At 40.8% G+C, this 22,507-nt stretch overlaps 1 protein-coding gene across 1 annotated transcript; it reads right to left on the bottom strand.

Annotated features, from left to right (window-relative positions):
* Positions 1 to 908: 908 nt before the first annotated feature.
* Positions 909 to 21,697, bottom strand: LOC140953612 (uncharacterized). The gene is made up of 19 exons (XM_073403033.1): positions 21,414 to 21,697; positions 21,076 to 21,268; positions 18,225 to 19,494; positions 17,256 to 17,385; positions 16,084 to 16,374; positions 15,401 to 15,743; positions 14,299 to 14,597; positions 13,276 to 13,418; positions 12,560 to 12,759; positions 11,870 to 11,944; positions 11,068 to 11,096; positions 10,873 to 10,944; positions 10,576 to 10,641; positions 9,881 to 9,954; positions 8,852 to 8,970; positions 7,524 to 8,449; positions 5,882 to 6,640; positions 4,338 to 4,525; positions 909 to 3,552 (listed from the first exon to the last, which is right to left on the bottom strand). The coding sequence occupies exons 1-19, from the start codon at positions 21,519 to 21,521 to the stop codon at positions 2,112 to 2,114; spliced, it is 6,726 nt and encodes a 2,241-aa protein (XP_073259134.1). The 5' UTR covers positions 21,522 to 21,697; the 3' UTR covers positions 909 to 2,111.
* Between the last annotated feature and the right edge of the window lie 810 nt (positions 21,698 to 22,507).

The raw sequence follows: 22,507 nt of genomic DNA, 5'->3' as shown, positions 1-22,507 counted from the left end.
TCGAATGATTCCGGCTAAATTTGAGGAAGTTTTTCCAAATACATAAACCTTGTTTTCACTTGTAGGAATAGAAGAACAAATAAAACACTTACTGGAGTATCTCCCATCCTTTTTCATAATAAACCGTCGTGTGACTGGACGGCAAGGGTTTTTCTGTGATTGGTGCAGCGTATACAATAACAACTAATAAAACGAGCTGCTCATTGGTACGAGTTGACAAAACCGCAAAACAATGGAAAAGGAATTTAAGGAATGTATGTCGGATTGAAACAGATTGGTGGGGGCGGGGAGTATTGCGTGACTCCGGCCCGAGCGGCTGCGAAGGAGACTCGGATCTTGTCCTTGGACACCAGCTTTGGTAGCGACGGTAGCGAAAACGCCCCCCAAAAAGTGAATTCGCGCTTTAATAAATTGCTCTTATTCCAACCCTTTTTAATGATTCATTGTCAAATGTTGACGACTTTTTCAGGAGCTGAGTTTTAAAGGAATGTATCTAAGTTCACAAAAAAGGAAAAAGGAAATCGTTTTCTTGTGTTCAAGTTCTCCATAAAACGTGAAAGTTTCACGCCGTCGCCGTTAGGATTAAAGCTACGTGCGAACGGACGCAACAACTCCCAACATTGTTGGGCCAGCAATGTTGGGAGTTGTTGCGTGTGTGTTGGCAGTGGTGTGCAAACGGATGCAACAACTCCCAATAATGTTGGGCCAACAATGTTGGGAGTTGTTGAGTCCGTTGCACGTAGCTTAACGTTTGACCGGTTTCAAACTTTGCACAAAAACTCTCAACAACATGTGACAGATTAAGCAAACGGAAACAATATGTAACATCCAACAACGTTGGGAGTTGTTCGCCAACAATGTTGCGTCCGTTTGCACCCTAATTTCTGCGAGCAGAAAACAACAAGATCTTTTAGAGTGAAATACTGTTTATTTTATAGCAATGTTGTATCTACTGACGATCGTAAAAGTATTGAAAACATATCATAACAAACTATCAGAAGTAAGCGCGCGTGGTCTCTTTTTTCCTTGTCTTTCGACGGATATAAATTCATACCATCGGAGAATATATACATTCAATGAACTAAAATTTCGTAGTTAAAATTCTATTTACACACCTATAAAATTATTCTGCTACTTCTGTTACAACTCTTAAGTATGCAATAAAATGTTTAGAGCATCACGGATTCGCAATGGTCAGTCTATATCGTTTGCGTCAATATCGATCGGTTTAATCTTCGAATTTGTTCCTCCTTAATCGAAAATATCTTCGCGTAGTCCCTTTTTCGTCTTTCAGTATATTTAACTTAATTACTGCACTAAAATGACTAACAATTCAAAACAACATATTCCTTTACTTTCCAACTACTTTTAAAGAGACAGAGACAGAGACAGAGAGAGAGAGAGAGAGAGAGAGAGAGAGAGAGAGAGAGAGAGCGAGCGAGCTAACTAAAAATTTTGATTCTTTTTCATAACTGCAAGGTAAGGTCAGCTTTCTTATAACCATTTTGACTATAATAAATGAAAAAGCGGCGGACAGCTTGTTAAGCAGGTTCCTTTAGACATCTTGCTGTCACATTTAAAATATTTTTCACGTAAAACGTAAATAAATTTTCTGCTGAAGAAAAGAAACTTACTGCGAGAGTATTTTAGCGGTTAGCGGTGAATCATTTGATATATCTGCCTTTATATTGAAAACGCGATCCAGTGTAATATGGTCTGTTTACTACCTTGAGTTTACTAAATTTCGTCTCAGGAAAAAAGCAAAATTTCGTTTTGTACAATAATAAAAACAAGGCGCACCAAAAAAAAACCGATTACAGATTAAGATGTTTCCTATTATAATATTCACATCAAATCCTGCGAGGCACTATCTGATGTGACTCGTCATATTGTTAAAGCAGTAAATATTTTCCATCGGTGTTGATTTGGCATCAGCTTTAGCCCCACGTATATGGCAGTGCGATCGAGGGAAATCGTGGTACAAAAAGCGTCAACTGAAACGCTGGAATTTTTGTTCCTGACGTTTACATAATTACAAGACGCAATGCTGCCTGTGTGAGAAGTTCATATGGGGAAAACACTGCGGGTTGCAAGAATATCATTAGGTATTATCAAGGAGAAGTTATATTTCCATTCAACTGTGCCATCTGTCCTTGTTGCCACCGCGATGTTCTGATTTTCTCCTCCGGACTTTCTTTGTTAAACATTTTGAGTTTGTCCCTGAAGTGTAGATTCTCAGGTTTTTTAGAAACAAACTGATTTTCGGATTTCTCCTCGTCCGTCAAAGACATCCTCGCCAGGCGCCCGCGAGCGATCTCTGACCCATTCAAGTCGTCATTATCCAACCGCGCTGGCTTCGGAGCATACTGGGGCTGGGGGCGAGACTGAGGTCCGTCCAAAATGTTATCCTGTGAGCCGTACCTTACAGGGGGAGGGCCTTGTTCATCCATCTCCCAAGCATTTGGGTAAGACACGGGACGGGGTTTCCTTGGTAACGTGACGTAGCTGGGATACGCAGATGACGGAATTGGAGGCTGACGATACGGAATTGCCGCACTAGAGTACGGTGTGGGGTAGTCCCGTGTGTTCCTAGGTCCCTGTGGTGCAAACGTCATCTGGGAGGTGTACCCGCCTAAGCTACGCGATCTATCGCCGCTGAGGGCGTTGAAACGCTCGAAACTTTGTGCTGATTTGGCTGGTGGAGGCGGAGGAAAATTATCGTCGTCCAACAACTCCTCTGGAGGCGGGGGCGGTGGGGGAGGCGGTGGAAGGTCGTCGTCGTCATCATCAGGAGGTGGTGGCCTAACGGAATCTGGCCCAGCATCGCTTGGAGCTCTTGTGTTCACGTACCTAACGCTGGGGGCAGGTGTGACTCTGGCGGTGTAACCGGACGGTGTGCCCACCACGTACGTGGGGGAAGCAGGCTCCCTTATTTCAGTCGCCACATTGGAAAAGGACACTTGCTTCTTGGGTTTTACAGAATTAGAATTCTTAAGAACTGACACCGGTTCTGAACGCCGCCGATTTATCTCTTCGTCGATCAGTTTCCGTCTTCTTTCGTAATCAGCAGTAGCGCGATTCTTGAGTTCGTTAACATGATCCTCGGTGGAAATCTTCCGCGTGCTGTCCTCTTGATACCGCTGATCTTCAAACTGCTGTTTCCGCAATTGTTCCTCCTTTTCCTGGATTATTTTCTGTTCCTCAAGCTGTCTCTTTCGCTCTAAATCTCGCTGCCTTTCAGTTTCTCGTCGCTCCTCAGCAAGAAGACGCTCTTGCTCTTCTTTCTGCTTTTGAGACTCCCGCCGGAGTCTCTCTTCTTGATCGCGCCTCTGCTGTATCTCTAACCGTTTCTTGTTACGTTCCTCTTCCTCTTGCATCTTTTTCTCCAGACGTAGTTTCTCCTGTTCCATTCTCTGTTGCTCTCTCTTTTCTCGCTGCTGTCTAAGCCAATCTTCTTGCTCCCTTTCTCGTTGCTCCTGGATGCGCCGCTGAGATTCTTTCTGTTGCTCGCGCTCCATCTCGAACTGCTCAATTCGACGCTGTTGTCTCTCACTACAAGAAAAAGAGAAGCAACGTCACAATTTAAAAGGCAAATTCTTTCCACCTTTCCTTCAGGGTCTTATTAGGAATCAGTTTTCACAAAACAGCAGGCTTTGTAAGCGTGGTTGCACGCGACAGTTACAAGCGTCAAACAAGCAGACAATAGTCAGATCTGACAAACGTGAGACATTATTGAGTGATACACATTGTGCAAATTGATCAAATGACAATCTCGCTGATTGTACGAAAACTTTTGACCTTGAATGTGTTGTGACATCGTTAAAATGATTTAATTCCTAGCGTGCTACCGGGTATATCTTAAATCTAGGTTTCTTATGGGGGGCCAAGCTGTACAAAAGTTCATTTTTTGTTATTGTAACGTTTGTAATAAATCCTGGGCGACATATTAACCCTTTAATCCCTAAGATCAAAATTTGAATTCTCCTTTGTTGCCGCTATCCATTTCCTCAAGAAGTAGTGGGGAGAAGTTAATAAAATATCACGCAAATTCATCTTGTGTGATCATGTCCTTAACTCTCATGATCAAACAGTTTTACAAAGCATTGATATTACAAGGAGAAATTTGATGCTGATCACTCTTAGGGCTTTAAGGGTTAATGTGACATGAAACTGTGATTTTGGCATTCACAAGAAATTTCTCAATTTTCGTAGCGAAAAAGGACGTGTGATTGGTTATAAGTACAAAATGAAATTGCCAGCCTTGACAAGGTACGTATATAAAGTGGACTCTTTTGTTTTTCTCTCATTCCCGACATTTTCCATTTCATTTTACACACCTTCTCTGTCGCTCCTCTTCGTCATCTTTTTGTTGCCGTCTTCTCTCGGCCTCTTTTCGCTCTCTCTCCCGTTTCATGGTTTCATCAAGTAACAGATCAATCTTCCTTCCTCGTTCCATTCTCTCCTCTTTGTCAGGCGGGTGGTACATTACACGTGTTACAGACACCAAACCTCCCGCGGTGCGCTCCTATGGTAACAGACACACACTTCATCAGTCTAAACGGACATGGATTTGCGCGTTAACAAACCCAAACAAAGAGAAGTGAGTGGGAGGGATTTCATTACATTCAGCATACGCTTGTTTTTGCTCCTGTCTATAAATTCATTTTATTTATTTATTTAAAATCTAAATTGTTACGCAAGGCAAAAAGAAAAGTTATAATAAGAACTTTCTAAATGACGGAGAGATTTAGGGTCACTTTAAGAAAAACGTTAAATATAAGATTCTAGTTGAGAAATTCTCAAAATAGGAAATCAGCACATAAAAACAGCTCAAAACAATTCTTATGGATGCGATGGCGTGAAACTACTGATTTTTTAGAAGAAGTAATGAACAGTAAACGAAACGACAAGCGAAGGAAAAACTTGGTCACGCGGTACAAATTCACGTTGACCGTTTGGCGTCAACATGACTCAGTTTAAATATCTCTATTATCATATTTTCCAAGTACGCCAAACTTATATACAATCATCTAACACAAAGTGATCTGCAGAAGAACTGTAATGCAAGATCTTATTTTTTCACGCATACACCAACCACTGCCTAGTATGCGTAGACTTGATTGCTGTGTTTTTGGAGTTTGGGACGAATTTCATTTGTGATACCTCAAAACATATTCCAGCAATTCGGAACACCAAAGGAAAGAGATAAAACCGTTTCTCGGGCAACTTGGAAAGGCTGATTTCTATTCGTTAGAGAAATTAAGTTGAAGGAGTATCCGTCGTAATCTCTAAGGCAGCGGTTTTTTGTCTTGTCACGCAGTGATCCTACCTCATTTGTCACGTTGCGTGACGAGACAAGAAAAGGTTACTTGGGTTAATTTTTGCTGGGTACATGCCCCTGGCATCTCGGAACCCTCTTCATTATAGTCTGTTCTGTGGCCAATTATAGGCCCCATCTTAGTCACTTTTGGGCAAATGTAATTTTCACGATCCCAACTTAGTCACTTTCTATTTAAGTATCTTAACCTTAACAATCTTTTAAATAGGTCATCCTAAGATGAATTGACCCATTTTTTAAATTGAAGGTAGAACACTTTACTTTTCACCTACAATGCAACATTCTGGTACGTCTGCTAACCATAAATATCCATAAATATGAAGAACTTTCTTACCCCAAAAATCAGATGTGCGACTCCATTCTAGTAACTCTACTTATAATGCAACCCCATTATAGTCACACCAGTTGTGAAAATGCGACCCCATCCAGCGGCACATCCCCATTAGCCTCTTTTAAGGAAGTGCCCCCCCCCCCCGGATCCGTCGGGGGCTTAGATTTACTTTGTGCTTAATAAATGTCACGCATTCATAAGAAGTTACCAACCTCTTTGACACCAGCCGATTCCCTCCTTTTCTTATCCTCCTCAACGCGCCTCTGAAATTCGCGTTCAACTTCATCAGCTGACAGTGCCTCGATGGAATCCAGAAATTCTTTGCTTCCTTTGTTTCTAGATAGTCCCCTCAATCGAGCTTGCTCCAAATTTCGCTGTTTTAACTGTTCTTCTTCCAGTTGTTTTAAATGATCTTCTCTTTCCTTTTGTTCGTCCAACTCCTCCTTTTGCAACTGGTTCATAATTCGCTCCTCTTCAATTCGCTCGCGTTCATCTCGCTCACGTTCCGCGCGTTCACGCTCGATGCGAAGAAGTTCTTGTCGCTCTCTGTCTCGGCGATCCCTTTCTGGACCTTCACGTTCTTGTCTCTCACGCTCCGCACGTGTGCGATCCCATTCTTGCCTTTCACGTTCTGTTTTTCCGCGCTCCTCCTGATCTCTTCTCTGTTTTTCTAAATGGAATCGCCATGCCCGCTCTTCCTGTTCGCGACGTACATTCTCTTCCCTTTGTAACCGCTCCTCGGCAATTTTAGCTTCTTCTCGCTGCCAGCGGGCAAATTCCTCTTTCTCGCTTGGTTTCCAGTTATCAGTTGCATCACGTCCTCTTCGATCTGGCTCGTTTTCCCCAGGCCGCAGAGGTTGAGTGCCACCAGCACCAGCCTGGGACTGAGTAATCATGATATATCTGCCTGAGCGCGAGTCACGGCTGTCTATTCGGATAGGACTGGACGGAGGTTCTTCCGGAGATTTGTCCTACGGAGAAAAACCAAATTCATTGATTTAATATTAATCGTAGTGCTGATAATAGACCTTCTTAGCTTGTATGTTTTGTTTTCCCTTTGCCGTGCGTGTGATGTTACCCCAGAGAACACTTTCTTTCAAACGTCGCGCTGTCTACATACATATGTGTACATAACTAATCAGTAATGAACGTAATGAACAGACAAAAGGCAAATTTCCTCGAGAATATAAATTGGTCTGAATTGGGTAAATGAAACCAATACGCAAAAAAGGTTTAAAGTGAGCTTAACGACGAAGACAACGGTACCTAGGAGAAAGCAATAGGTTTATATTAGCAAAACAAGAACTTTGCACATGCTCAACAAATTCTTTTGTACATTTCTTTGCCGTCGTTACACGCACCACGAATTCAAGTGCCTCATAGATTATTTTATAGTTATGGGCTTGGTAACTTAGCCTCTGAGTGAACGTGAGACTGAAGTTGAACTTGTTTGATACAACCTCCTTTCCTTTCTTATTAAAATTAAACTAAAAAAATACTCGTTTGCAAAAGAACAACATGATTTGCATAATACGGAGGAAGGGTTGCATCAAAACAAAGTCAACTCCAGCCTCGTTTCCACCTGTAACCCTAAAATGAACTATTTTCACGTTTTCTGGAGGGCGTGAACACAAGACGATTTTCTAATTGTTTATTTTTTTCAGTCCTTTAGAATTAAACCAAGAAAAATTCACCAACATTTGACAGATTAAACGACAAAAAATAAGAGAGTTGAATTTTGAAACAGCGTGAATTCGCGTTTAAAGAAACGTTTTCGCCCCCGTCGTCGGTTTAAATCTCCGACTGTAACGCATCACATCTCTAATATTATTAGCTTTTAAGGTTAATACAAACCTCCCTCGGGGACTCTCTCCTGGGAGATGATGAACCAGGCGATAAGGCAGCGACAAAATACTTGTCTTTTCTCTGAGCGACAACTTCTGGTTCATCGACTTTCACGGTTAGCGGTGACCTCTGCCGATCTTCAGCCTCGAAGCGGACTTTGTACGAAGGTCGGGTCACGACGGGTTTAACTTGAATGTTCGGTTTTTGTCGTCGTTGCTGTTCTCCTATAATTTTCAGCGCATCCTGGGCTCGTTCACGTTCCACGTCCTGTCGACGCCTTTCTTCGGTAAACCGACGCTGCTCGTTCAATCTTCGTTCTTCTTCTCGTCGGCGTTCTTCGTCCAGTTTCCGCTGCTCTTCTGCAAGGCGTCGTTCTTCCCGCAGACGTTGCTCCTCGATTCTCCGCTCTTCTTCGCGCCGGCGTTCTTCGTCTATCTTCCTCTGTTCTTCTGCGCGTCTCCTTTCATCTTCGGCACGTCGTCGTTCTTCCTCCACCCGTCGTTGTTCTTCGAGGCGTCTTCGCTGTTCCTCGAGTCTCCTCTCCTCCTCCAGTCTCCTCTTGTCCTCTTCAACCCGCCTTTGTTCTTCAGCCCGTCTCCGCTCATCTTCAAGCCTCCTCTCCTCCTCTTCTCGATATCGCCTGTCCATCTCCGCTCTAATGCGCTCCTCTTCCAACCTCTCTTCCTCTACTTGCCGTCTCTGCTCCTCAATCCGTCGTCTGTCATCTTCTGCTCCTCTTCTTCTTCTTTCTTCATCTATCTGCCACTGATCCTGGTAACGTCGACCTCTGTCATCCTCATTCCACCTGTTAAACGACTGATCGCGGCCATTTTGCAGCCATCTACCAGGGGAACGCTGCATCTCTTGTTCCGAGATAGTGGGCGACAATTGAACAGGATCTTCGTTATCCAATGGTACAAGTTTCTGTTGTGGCTCTGATAATTCGAAACAAAAGATACGCATTAGACATCATATACTAGTGAAGGTGTTATGACTAACCTCTGCAAACCGACTTCTGTTTCTTCAGTCTTAACTATTACCCACCTATCCCTCCCCTAAGTCAACATTTTGCCCTAAGTGAGAAGTAAGTGTGAATGTTGGCTTATGGGAGGGGTAGGTGGGAAGTTTCCCCATAAACGTATCTTCAGAACAGTTTGCAAAGGCAGTTTATATGGCGGGCTCCCAGATAAACTTAATGCGAGACATAAGGTGAAATAGATGCTAATGTTCGTTCATGCAGTGTTTTGTGGCTTTGGGCGATTGAGATTATTCGGACAATTGTATGTAAAATTAGGCTCTACAAAAGAGTGTTAACAGAACCTATGCTGTTAAGATACCTCTGGTAACCATGGGTGATGGCTGACTGAGCAAGGTAGCCAGGCCATGATATATGGCGCCCTGCTTGGCTATCCGCAAAGTTACAGTAGCTCCTGATTTCACCATCAGCTCGGCGGCCCTACAAGAAACACACATGTCAAACGTTAAATTCTCCTTACTACTTAGCTCACATTTCCAATTGAAAAAGTTGTGAGAATTTGTAAAATCTGGACTACCGCCGTTATAAGGGCAGCTTCTTTAATACCCTGACGTTCTTTCGGTATGTCACCCAACGATTCTCCCAAACGATAGAGAAGATTATTGCGCTAGGTGACAAAAGAATGCGTGCATAGGAAGCTTAATTTATGGATGTCTGTTAAACATTTCAGACCACATTTTAATACTGAAGAAAAAGGAACTTGACTTTATTAAGAAGGGGAAGTGTTCGCATTGTTTAATTTTGTTAGAAATTTTTAAGGCTCAAACTAGCATAACCCGTTCATTTAGGGAAATAAAAAAATAATGACCCAGCTCCTTTCTGGTACAGTGGAACCCCGTCTTACGACCACGTCGTTTATGCGACCACCTCGTTATTACGACCATATTTTTTCGACCCAAACGTAAAAATCACAGAGTCATTTTATTATTATGAAACCACGTTTATGCGACCACCTTGGTATTACGACCAGGATTTTATGGCCCAACAGTGGTCGCATTAACGATGTTCCACTGTAATACCAAGGTGGTCGCATAAACGGGGTTTCATAATAATAAAATGACTCTGTGATTTTTACGTTTGGGTCGAAAAAATATGGTCGTAATAACGAGGTGGTCGCATAAACAACGTGGTCATAAGACGGGGTTCCACTGTACTGTCTTAACACCAACTTTTCAGAACTTATTGACCAGTTTGTCAGTTTGTACTTTACGAAGAAACATACTTTCCCAAGGACCTTCTGGAGAAAAACTTATATACATGTTGCTTCTTTCTTGTATCCGGAATTTGAGATCATAACCCAGAAAATGTACCAAGACGTGAGACTACTAACCTCTCTTGTGGGACGCCTACTAAACTCTCACCATTCACTGCTAAAAGTTGATCACCAGCTTGCAGGCGTCCATCCTACACAACAAATAACAAGAATTGAGTGGACTTTAGAATAAGAACGGTTGTGTTAGTGTCAAATGTTATTGTACAATTCCTCTGGTTTTACAACGCGATGCTATAATTTACCATCATTATAGCATACTCTCCTCAGAGTGACAAATCTCAAAGAAGCGCAATACAATTGTCTGTTTTGCGCTATGTCTTTGCGAAAGTTAACTCGGCCGTTAAAACCGCCACTCTCTGTTGGTCTCCCTGAGCATCTCCATCGCTTCAGAGAAAACTTTGAAAGCTCTTTTTACACCTTTTCATGTCTTGGAACATGACCAAAAAATCTAGTGTCTGTCTCCTGACGCTATATAGGTGGCTAAAAAATTCTCATGTCACTTTCTCAGCCAATCAGAAGACAAGCTAAATAAACATAGCACCTTACTCGCACGCCTTTTCTCTCCGTCACACCGGTTGATTGTTTTCGACGTCCGACTGGCTCACAGGATTACCTGCCTCTACTGTGATTGGCCAGAGTAACGTATCATCTGATTGTTCACGTGCATGGAAGTGAAATGGAAGTGGTGCAGCTATTTTCAACGCATGCGCAATACGCCTAATGGAAATGGAATCATCAAGTGTCTAACTAACCTTTGCGGCAGGTCCGTCTTTCACAACCTGTTTGATGTAGATTCCAAGCTTGTCCTGATCAACTCCCTGACAAAAATTAATGGCCAAGAGTCAACCCAGAAGTTCATCTACTTCTGAGCAAAAACTTGGTCTATGATCATGTTTTAAATTCATAATTATAATAACTCATTAAATCAATAAACCAGTTCTTGAAATTTTCTATGCTACTCGTTCATTCTCATTACACCTGAAAAACTTTTCTTCCTGATTTTCTCTTCAGCAGTGTTGGTCTTAGAAATAGAGAAATATTTATCTTACCTTTGCTGCAACAATGCTAAGACCCATGCCTCCTTGCCCTTTGTAGAAAGAGACGTCTACAATATCAGGAGTCTGGGAAGAAAGTTAGGACAAACTGAACATTAAAAATTAAGGTTTCCAAAAAAAGCCACGTGCAAATTATATCATTATTCTCATCACACTAGAAATGAAGAAAACGTTAATGCAAGTATTTACCTGGGGTAACCTCTGGGCCATGCCGTCAACTGACAAAAAAGAAAAATATTGTCACGCAATGGTAATCGAGTGTGTCACTTCAACATTTACTATATTTAGGGGGGGGGGGGGGGGTAGTGGGGAATAATTAATGCCAATGAACCGATTACGCAGTTCTAAATTATAAATTAGTCACTTACAGCCTTTGCTTATTATTAGTGAACTTATGCAACAGGACAGGACGGCAAACCTTGCGTGACATGCGTGACAATATTTATGTTTGAAAAAAAACTTTCTCCTAAACTTCACCTTCCTTTAAGCAGATATTTTTGCCAAAGACCAAAAAACATTAATGTAAGTGCACATAACGACAAGACATGCAAGTGATAGCCCTGTCACGTTTGTCACACACAAAAGTTTTGCCATCCTCTTCTTTCCGCTGTCCTGTTGTGTATACTTAATAATTATTGTCCTGAACTGGACTGCAAAGCTCAAACATTACAAAGAGAATATCCTTTTTCCACAAGCACGTAACCTTTACAGTAATGAATTCTCTTGTGTATGTTGTGGTTCAATTTTACCATTGGTTTAAATTTTATTTTCCTTTGTTTTGGGGTACCGTAATGTATGTTAATGAGTCTGAAACAAAGGAAATAAAATTTAAACCAAGGATAAAATTGAACCAAAACATGTACATGTAATTGCAAAGTTGCTGCTGATAAGTGCCGAACCTGCTTCATATTTGATGACGTACTTGCATTGTAGCCCATGTAGGTCATGGCGCCTAAACAGAAATTAAAATACTTAAATATGTATATCTCACCAGTGTCTTTGTCGCTCATATGATATACAGTCCATAATCCAGAGGAAGATGGCTGAATAGTCAGTCTGCAAAGACCTGAAATGACATAGACAACTTATTAGTGAACAACAAAACAATCAAAAGGGACAATCTTATCTGCTGAACTGCACAATTCAACATTTCAAATAACCTGAGAAAACAGCTGACATTTTGGGACTCTACCATTGGTTTCCCTGCAAGATGACGTCTGAGAAAGGAGTATTGGTTGAAAATTTGCTACAGCCGGTGAAAATTAATATTTTTTTCTCATCAGGTGCCAGTGTTTTGATGAAGTTAATGCAATTTAAGGCAGTTAACAACAGGGAGCACTGTCTCATGTTGTTGGTCGGCGCTCAGTGTGGTGGCGCAAGTGCAGTTACCCTTGCTTGCATCAACTCCATGTGCTTAGTACAACACTTTCATGGCACCTAATCACTTCATTTAGCTTTTGGATTGTTCTTTCTCCCCCACCCCTCACCACCCCCCCCTTTATATTTTCCCCTGATATATCAGTGTGACAGGTGCCTGGTTCCATTGGTGTGAGGGCTCATGGCTGGAAGGCATGGGTTTACCAGCCATAAAAAGTGGAAGCCCCTGGACACCCACCTCCACTTTGCGATGCCATTGTTAATGAAACAATTATAATCATTTTCAAATATAATACCAACTGACCTATTCCTGCTAGAGGGTTCAAAAACTCCTTCAGACCAGGGGGTACCCCACGGATCACTTCACAAGAGTACCTATCCTCAGGAAGCAAGAATGGGAGCTGCAGTTGAGGGTCCTCTTCAAGTATCACTTCTTGCCCTTGGTTGCGGATGAGCTCATCTGCTGTGTTTTCAGCAATAGCCACAACACTGTCAATCAAATCCCTAAAGAGAAATATCATAATACATATATACATATCAAGAGGTATCCAAGCAAAGCCTTTGATGTAAAAGAGGAAATACATATCAGTCCTCCCTTGCATCCACTTGTATAAATTATGTTAAGAGCAAGGAACAAAATATAAAGTTTGTAATCTTTCTGTTTATTAATGCCACGTAGTACCAAAAAGTAATACCCAACAACTTAGTATGTGCCTTGAAGACATCCCAGCGTCATATTTAAAACACAAATTCTTCATGCAATAAACTTTATAATTTTCATGACGCTTAATCTCTGTATACTCTTAGGACATTCACCAATTTTATGGCTAAAAAATTAAAAAGACTATGCAAAAACCATAGTGAGAATGATAAGATCCTTTAAGGTTATGTTCTTGAAGCAGTTCATAAACTTGCAATTTGGGTGACCCTTGTTTATTAAACACAACAAATTATTTTGCAGTGGTAATCTAACTATGATGAAGTCATGAACTGTTTATTTAATAATAAGTTTTACATTACCTCGGAATGTCCAACTCATCTGGGGCAGGGCGATAGTTTTCTAAAAGTGCACGAAGTTGCACTGAGTTGAGTTTGTAACAAGCTGATGATATGGAGTTGAGATCATTCTGAGAGTTCTTAGGAGCCTGGAGCAGATAGGCTGCCTAAAATAAAAAATTTATAACACATTTTAAAACTTTACTTTTGGATAGTCTAGCTATACTAGTACATGTATCTTAATACGGTAATCAAACCGGTCTGGAGATTCAAGGAAGTGCTGACATATCCGTGCTCCATAGTTCTAATGATAATCCTAGTACACTAAATATTCCAAATCCAGGGTTGGATCTAGGGGGATGGTGCGGGGAGGGGGTGTGTGCACCCCCTCCCCACCCTGAGAGGGCTCTTGACAACTGGCATTCTGCAAAATATGCAGATATGTATGGTATGTATTCTCAGCAGTTCACATCACGTTATTGCTGAGTCAAAAGCATTCTTCTTTGTATTCACTTTTAAAATTATTTTGTTTCCATCACCAGTCAGTTACACCATTTCTTGATGGTGCACCCCTTCCAAAGAAAAATCCTGGATCTGCCCCTGAAATCAGTTATACAAACTCTGTAAGGTGGTCCCTGGGTTTATCCAACAATGCTTCATTCCATTTATAGTTGATTTCTCATCCACAGTTTTTCTCCATGCCCCCACAGGGCAAGGAAAGAGACCCAACCGGTAGTGATCCAGGACAAGCAGATTTCTTGCTGGGCAAGTAACCTTTCAAGCTCACTCGCCAAATTGGCAAGGATCCAAGTAAGTCATCTTCAAACTAAATCATAACCAAAGTGGGAAAAGAAGTTGCACTAGGCAAGCAAAATGTAAGCTGGAATTCAAGTTTTTTTTTTTCAAACACTGGCCCAGCTTTATCATCACAGGAATTCCCTTTTGCTTTACTGACCTCTCAAGCTCGGAAATCACTAAAACTCACTGGAGCAATTACTAAATGTCATTTGCAGTGCAGCATGGGAATGATAGATCCCAAATCCTCACCTGTACTACTCGACATAAGTGAGAGTCAGCTGCCAGCTCCAGGCCCTGTTTCTGTGCCCAGGACTCCACCCGTCCCAGTCTCCTTCTCAACCTGTGTCCCCAGTCCCTGGTGCAGAGACCCAGCTGTGGTTGCAGTACCAGCTTGTTAAATATCCACATGTTAATGTAATGGAATAGCTGTGAGAACACTTGAATGGTCAGAGCAGCATTCACTCTGCAGCGACGTAACAAGGACATTGCTGAAGAAAGGGTAAACAGGATGTCTGACAATGTTGGCCTGCCATGGCGTCTTCGTCCACCTGAAATATACAGTATTATTTGTGAAGATAAAGTTCCTGACATAAGAATCTTCAAAGCTGAAATTTTACTTGAACAGAATTATTATAAAAGAAAGATTCCTGCTTCAGCTTATTTTATTTCAAATTCTCCTCAACTTACTTGCAACTACATTAATTTTATGATCAACATGTCCTGGGCTTAAAGCCCTACACCAACTACTTCATGTACCTACCCTGAAGTTGTTGAATGGTACATGTATACCAGTAGTCTCAACTTCAACTTCCCCGTCCATTCTTATAAACTCTTTAAGCCCCAGTATCCACAAACAAATTCTCCAGACTGATCTCTATACATTTCCGTAACAATTAGTTGAGAGAATTTGTGATCATTTGTCAACTGTCATGACCTTTTTACCTTGATTTGGTATGGATATTGGGTGAAAATTTACAAATTACAAAATTTGATTTGGTATGGATATTGGGAGAAAATTTACATTTTTTATTTTTTGTTTGGCTAGATGCAAGGTGTTAATGGTGATCAGAGCTGTAACAAAATGGATCAAATTTTCTCATGTTTCATTTGAATTAATTATTTGTTTTGAATACTGATGAGCATTTCCCCAAATGCTAATGACCACCATAAAACACTGTCACTGGTAAAATACAGGTAATTTGTTTATTTATTGTATTACAAGGAGTCTGAGGTGGCATCCACCAGCAAACTCACAGTCTGCATGAACAACAGAGTGGACTGGGTGGCCAGGTGAATAGCTCAGCTATATAAGGCCACCTGAATGAATAAGTGAATTACAATATTAGCTTACCAAGCCAGCTATCCCCACCAAGGGGCCTCCCAGATGGTCCATATCTGAAACTCCGTTCACCTGCTATCATGCTATCTGGAGACTCTAAATCCATCATGGACTCACCATCACTGTCTTCCATATCAGCATCGTCTGTGACGTCCAGGAATGCCGACATCAGCGTCCGCAGTTCTTGTTCCACACACTGAACAAGGTGCCTGAATGCCTTTTGAACTGACTGAGCTAGTATCTGATGGCTGTCTTTTAGGCATGGTGATACATCAATATCTTGCTTCAAGAAATGTAGAAGTTCTGATGAATTTGCCAACCAAAATGCCAGGCTTCCAGGAAGCTGACTATTTTCCTGCAGGTAAGATAAAGGAAGAGAAACTCTATTTTACACTGAAATTATACTGAAAATCCATACATGTAGGTATTACCTACAGCAGGGTCAGCTCAAATGAATTGAAGCCCGAAAACCAGAAAGTTCATGAAAGAGCCTGTCAAGCATGCCATCTCTGTAGCAGTCGTTAAAGTATGAAAGGTGAGATTTTTTGTTTCATTTTGCAGTAGAATTTAACTGAAATATTATCAGACAATTTTTAGCTGTCATACTTGCCTTTCTTTGATGTTACCATGGCGAGGGTCAGTAAAAAAGAACTAGGATTATAAATCATCTCAAAAAGTTAACTTTAAAAAGTTACCTCAACTGTGGAGCGCACCATGTTGGCAATCTTCTGAACAGTAAGACTGAGTCGGTCATTGCGCTGGTAACTCGTTAACTCTTCCCGATAGGCAGGTGATGTACGATAACGGCAGCACATATACAGGGTATATGTTGGCGCAAGCTTAAAATGAACTCTGTCGCCATTGACCTCACTAATGACAGCAGCAAAGAAGGCATCTTCTCCTGATTCTCGGAACTCCAACCTAGCTGGAAGCCTGTCACCCATGCCATCATCTGGGGAGTCAGGGGGTGTCTGGCGTTCATATGGCTACAGATCAAGGACAAACTGAGATTAGAAAATACCCTAAGAAATCAAAACCAACATCTAAGGGGCAGATCTATGTATTTGCATTAAATTAATTTAAAGAAGTACAGTGGAACCCCGCTGTATGGACACCTGCTGAATACAAACACCCGTATAATTAAGACACAGTTTCACTTGTCCCTAGCTACAAAAAGCTCATATCTTTTTCTAAAATTTGCGCTTAATACAGGCACCAGTTGATATAATGGACAACGGACACTCTTCTGTATCCCAAGTCACAAACTCCCATACATCATCAACCCTGCTTTAAGGACACTATTCATCTGCGCACTGCCTACAAATGAATATCTCACCTGCAGTGTAAGCCTAAATAAAAACAGCAAATGATGAATTTCAAAGGTTCTGTCTAATATTTAGTCCAACTGATAGAGTCACAAACTTAAGCCATCAGTACAAAGTTAAGTTATGGATTCCTATATCTTATTCTTAAGTTAAATAAGCTAAGAACACTGACTTGACAGTTTAGTGCAATACTAGTATTAAAAGATCATAGGGTTTATTTAGGATGGGACTCGCTACAGTTACATTTAAGAAAATTAAACAAAGTTTTCTTGTGAAAATGTCGACTTTCGTCTTCATATCGATAAAACACGTGTCTGTGCCATTTTTTCTCAGAGCCCGGTTAATACACTCACCCGGTTAATACTGACACTATGGTATGTCCCCTCTTTATCCATATAAACCAGGTTCCACTGTAAAACCTAAGTTACCCTTGCATTCTTCTCAATAACATTGTATGCATCTGTTAGCTCAAGAAGCTCAAGTGAAGTATAGTTCCTGCCTCTCTGTGTTTCAAAAAGAAATGTTTTTCAATAGGCACTCACCGGTTTCTCATTTGTGTAAGTCTCAACTTCCCCATCAACACCAAATGTTGTCTCAAACATGCCTGATTCACTGTTGTTTCTGACCATCTTATTCTGTTCATATCCTCTGTTTACTCCTCCTGGTCCAGACCTGAGTAACAACAATGAACATAACAATAATGCAGCAATGAAACCAAACAACATATATATTGTCTCCCATGTCCAACATTAAAGCTTATAAAGTAAATCAGTTACCACATACAATCTGTACTTTAAAATCAAAACGTCTTTCAATTCTGGAGAAATTTATGCAAAATTACAAACTTTAGTACATGCAGAAAAGCAAGTTGGGATTTTATCCGGCACATTTGGTGACCCATGCAGAAGACTGCTAGATTGTGCTGTATCTGGGAGAGTTGGCATATATGTAGTTATAAAACCTGACTTTTGTCTTCATCATGTTTTAGTTAGCATTTTTGGCCTTGAACTCTTTAAGAGAAACAGATCAGTCATTAAGAATGCTTTAGTCTAAGGCAAATGTTACCTTTAAAAATACATTTACTGTAAATCCTCTGTTAAGCCCCCCTCTCAAAAAAGCCCCCACCCCCTCTCTTTAAAGAGGAGGAAAGTTAATAAGCCCCCCCTCCCCCACCGCTCCATCCTTACTCTTCACAAACAACATGTACTGATCAGTTATGGTTTATTCAGGCTGGAAATTCATATTGTTTTCTTCAGCTGCATGACCTCCAACTTCATGTGCTTTAAATTTTTCAACTTTACGCTCTAGTTCTCAGTGGAGAATTATTACTATTTTCTTATTGTTAGAAAAAGCAGTATAATGCCCAGGAACCAGAGAAACCTTGCTCCCCTTGATGTGTTTGGCTAAATTAAATAAGCCCCGTTCTCTATTAAGCGCCCCCTCAAAAGTGCTTGAAAAAATAAGCCCCCCAGGAAGCTTAACAGAGGATTTAAGGTAACTGAATACTGTACCTGGGATCTCTTCTTCTCTGTAAATCAGAGTCACTATGTCCACTGCTGAGACTTCCACCATCAGAAGCTGGTGATCTAGGTTTAGGAGTCTCCTCAAAGGCTGGGTCTCCAAACTTAAAAGTGTGAAGCCGGCCAAACTTAACCATGCTACCATGATCAAGCTTTGTCGACTCATAAATTCTCTTGCCATCCACATAAACTTCTGCGTCACCTGAAGCTGGTGTAACAGAAACAATGCCGTCCATGTTGGTTATCACGCAATGGCGCGGGAGCACTTCAGGTGCATAAATCTCTAGACAACTACCTCCTGACAACATGGATTTCTCACTGCCAACCTCTGTAACCTCCATTGGCAGCCGGTGTATATTGGGTCTGTTGATCTCACGACCATCAGATGCCACCTCTCTCAAATAAGGCAGTAGATGCTCAGGGTATCCTGAGTTTGCAAGTCTTTCACCGATTGTTTTTTCTGGTGACGTGTTATCCAAGGGTACCCTAGATGGAGATTTTGACCTTCTCTTTTGTTTTCTATATTGGGGCAAGTTTGCCCTGCGACGCAAATGGAAAACAACATGACCCTGGTTTTTGGGCCATGTAGCAGCAATAGCAAGTGGCTGATCTTCATCATGAACAAGCCTTTCTTTGCCTAGTGTGTTAGTGCCATTAGGACCCCCAGGTGGAATATTTACCATAACCAGGCAATATTCTTCAGGATTTTCTTTCTCCAGCTGGTATTTCTCCAAAGCCTCTTTCACAACATGAGTAGTGGGATCACGCATTGAAACAAGGAGAGTTTTGTATGGAATCTCAGGCTTAAGAGTTTCAGCAAAAATTTTAAGTGTTCCACCACTATCAGCACCTCCTTCACTGTTCTGGAATTCTTGAAGCCTACGTTGCAGTTTTCTTTCACGGCGCATTTTCATGACAATTTCTGGGTTAGAAATACTCCGAGTGAAGCCACTTTCAGGAAGTTCATTGTAAAGTGTTTGTGCAATTGCAGAGTCGTCAGATGATTTAGTTGGGGACGAAGGACCCAGTAATTTAGCTTTTTTGGCTTCCTCCACTCTCTTCTTTTTCATTTCCTTTTTCTCTCTCTTTGACAATTTCCTTTTAAAACTTTGACCGGGATCATTTTCATCATTCTTAAAAACGTTTGTAGCAACCAGGGCTTCTGAATCACTTTTCAACAAAAATCGACCCTCTCTGTCATCCTCTTGCCATAACAGCTGAACGGCCAAAGGCCTGTCATCATCTTGAAGTTTTCTGGAATCTGCAAATAAGTTCGTATTATTATTAGCTCTTTTGACAGAAATAGTCAATAAACACAGAGGTTTCATGGCCTGAGCAAACCATAGGGCTAAAGATCAAGATGAACAAAAAAAGTAATTAACTCTACTCATCATAAGACAATCTTATTGTAACTTGCAATAAAATTCATCATGAAAGGAAGGTGGACAGTTTATTATTAAACCAACAAATCCAAAAACAGTGTTCAACATAATGACAAGTGGTACCCAAATGTTGTAAGTAATCAATTTATGAGCACAGATGAGAATTTCAATTAATTGTTACATACAGGTGTAGGGCTCCAAATTAAGAACATTTGTCAAATTAGCACAAAATTGACCCTTGAAGTAATTATTCTTATGTTTGTGGCTAAAAAGGTTAAGCCTCAATATCAAATTTTAAAATTTAGGGCAGTTCAGAAAGTGATACAGTATAATATGGATAATCCAATAAGAAGACTACAAAACAAGTGTGTTTTGTGCCATCAGACAAACTGTCTGCATTATCGAGTGTACCTGATTGTCACCAGCAAACTTGTAAGTCCCACTTGTTTACTGTACATATTTTCTTGCCATGGTCATTTAGATCAACAAGGAAACTACTGGTATATGTTTTTGAGTGTCTTGAAAATTCTTTGACCCCTCCAAAGTTCAGTAAAAGAAGGAGTACGCCAAATAACAAAAACTAAATATTTATTATCACTATTTTTGTTTCAAATTCTAAGATGGCCACTATCGATGATACGGGGCGAATACCGGATCGCGTTGAACAAAAAATATCGCCACCGACTTCTTACAAATAACACGTACAACACTGTAATATAGAAAAGCTATCTCTCAAACTAATAGCATCTAAAATAACCGCCAAAAATCTCAGTGATTAATTCTGGAATAGCGTGAAAAGTTTTCGAACACATGATCGACTTCGTGAAGAATGCCAGAAATTTCTCAACGGAAATATGAGACGAGAAATAAAGTGACTGAGAATTTTAACACTGTAGTTGATCAGAGATCTTTAACGAGTTGAATTTAAAACGACGAAAAATGTGCACTTATGAATGTGGAGTTTAAAAGAAGTGAGATATCCTTAAGGCGATAATTATTTTTTAGCCAATTGCCGCATAAACAGGACACTGACGAAACAGACGAAATCTACAACTTAACCTTCCTCGTATCACGAGAACGGGTCCGTATTAAAAATTACACATAACGTTTAACTGGGCGTTAATTGTTCAATGCCACCAAGCTGTGTTCGAAGTTTTCTTCGCCAATTGCAGAAACACAAGAGGGTTGGCTTACAAGATGGTGCTACAAGATTCCAGCAAATTTGAAATAGTGCGAATGATTTTACATAACCGAAAAGTAAGACCATTTGTAGCAAGGTCGCGAAACCAAGTGTCCAAAAGACAAAAAGCGCTCGTGTAAATCAAAAAATGAATAAATTATTAGCATTTTATTTATCTCAAAAGTCTACCAAAGCTGTAATAAATCGAGCAACGTCACTAAGGATATCTAAACCAGTGCAAAGGAGCTCATTTGGAAGGCTTCTCGATGTCCAAGCTTACCTCCATTCGGGTGAACTTCATACAGGGAATAGTTTGGATTTGTGAGCATTTTCATATCCGGGCGAAATTTCTCCACTAGCGTTCGTGTTACATCATCCGCTGTTTCCAAGCTAGTTACGCGGATACACTTGGTGGCCATCTTTGCTCCAGCATCTTGGAAGAAAAACCGCATCACGCCGCGGTACTCTAACTCCTGTGAAATAAACACCTCAAAACTTAACAGTGTAAAGACAAACATCAAACCCTAGAATAACATCTTTAAGAGAGCAAGGAAATGATACAAAATTCACCAAACTGCACTGTTTTGAAGCCAGTGAGCATCATAACAACAAACTTACTTCATTGGGCTCGCTAATCTCGAAGATATCCAAACGGCTAGCGTTCCATTCAGTAATCAGTCTTCGCAAATACTCGCGTTCTTCTTGCTTCGTTCGTATGTCCTCCATGTTTGTTAGCAGTTTTTCGCCACCCTATACCATCGGAGAACTCTTCGACTCTTAAACGGGATAACTCAATTCGATTCGAATGACAAATAACCTTTTTCAACCTGGCGAGACAATTTGACTTAAAGAACAAGTCTATCACAGGACGTATATCCACAGCCACCGTAAACGATTGCAAGAATGCATAATTACGGATCAAAAAATCCGCGCATGTGATTGGTCGATACACAGAAGGAATGTCTCGTCACTCATGCTGCGCTATCTTGCGGGGGTGGGTGGGGCTGTCAGCTGTTATTTTCAGCGACATACATCGGCATCGAAATTTGTGGAGCAGCGGCAATTTACTAAAGCAAATATTTAAAACGCGCGCCCTCCAGCCCGATCCCGAACGATAAATATTTTCAAGAAACCTCTAAACTCACACCATTTTAGCTGAACTTCTACTTTCTCTACATCGATTGCTAATTATTTGGATTTAAATACACAAATCAAAACTCTTCAATTAAAAGTTGACGATGCAGTAAATTTATGCCACTTTCACTAAAAGGACTCTTCTTAAATGCTGTGATATGATTTTTATTTTATTGTATTCCGCCCCCTGTGTGCACGCCATTATTTCCTACAAGACTTCCCAAAGTTTGGGTGTGAATCGATGATCTCCTTAAAGAGGCTTTCTACAAAGTCTGTTTGCCGATCACAAATAAGTCAGTCCATAGCTTTGTCTAATTTTTTGACGGATTTAAAATCAGTTGTCTGGTTGATAGTCACGATTTGCCTATCTCTTTTTCCTTCCGACTGTCCAATTTTGATCGGTGGGTTCGGTGGCGGCCTAGATGGACGAAAACTATAATCGAAATGTAGATCATGGAGGGGATATGACCAGATATAGCCTTCTGAGGTCGTTGATTCATTTATAATTCAATTTTTTTTCTCGTACTGATACTCCGTTAGCGTGACCTTAAAAGTACATTGTGGATTAAGAATTTATA

This window comes from Porites lutea, chromosome 1, assembly GCF_958299795.1.
Source record: "Porites lutea chromosome 1, jaPorLute2.1, whole genome shotgun sequence".
NCBI classification, from domain to species: domain Eukaryota; kingdom Metazoa; phylum Cnidaria; class Anthozoa; order Scleractinia; family Poritidae; genus Porites; species Porites lutea.
The sequence above is the reverse complement of the archived record's forward strand: the minus strand, read 5'-3'. Positions and strand labels throughout refer to the sequence as shown.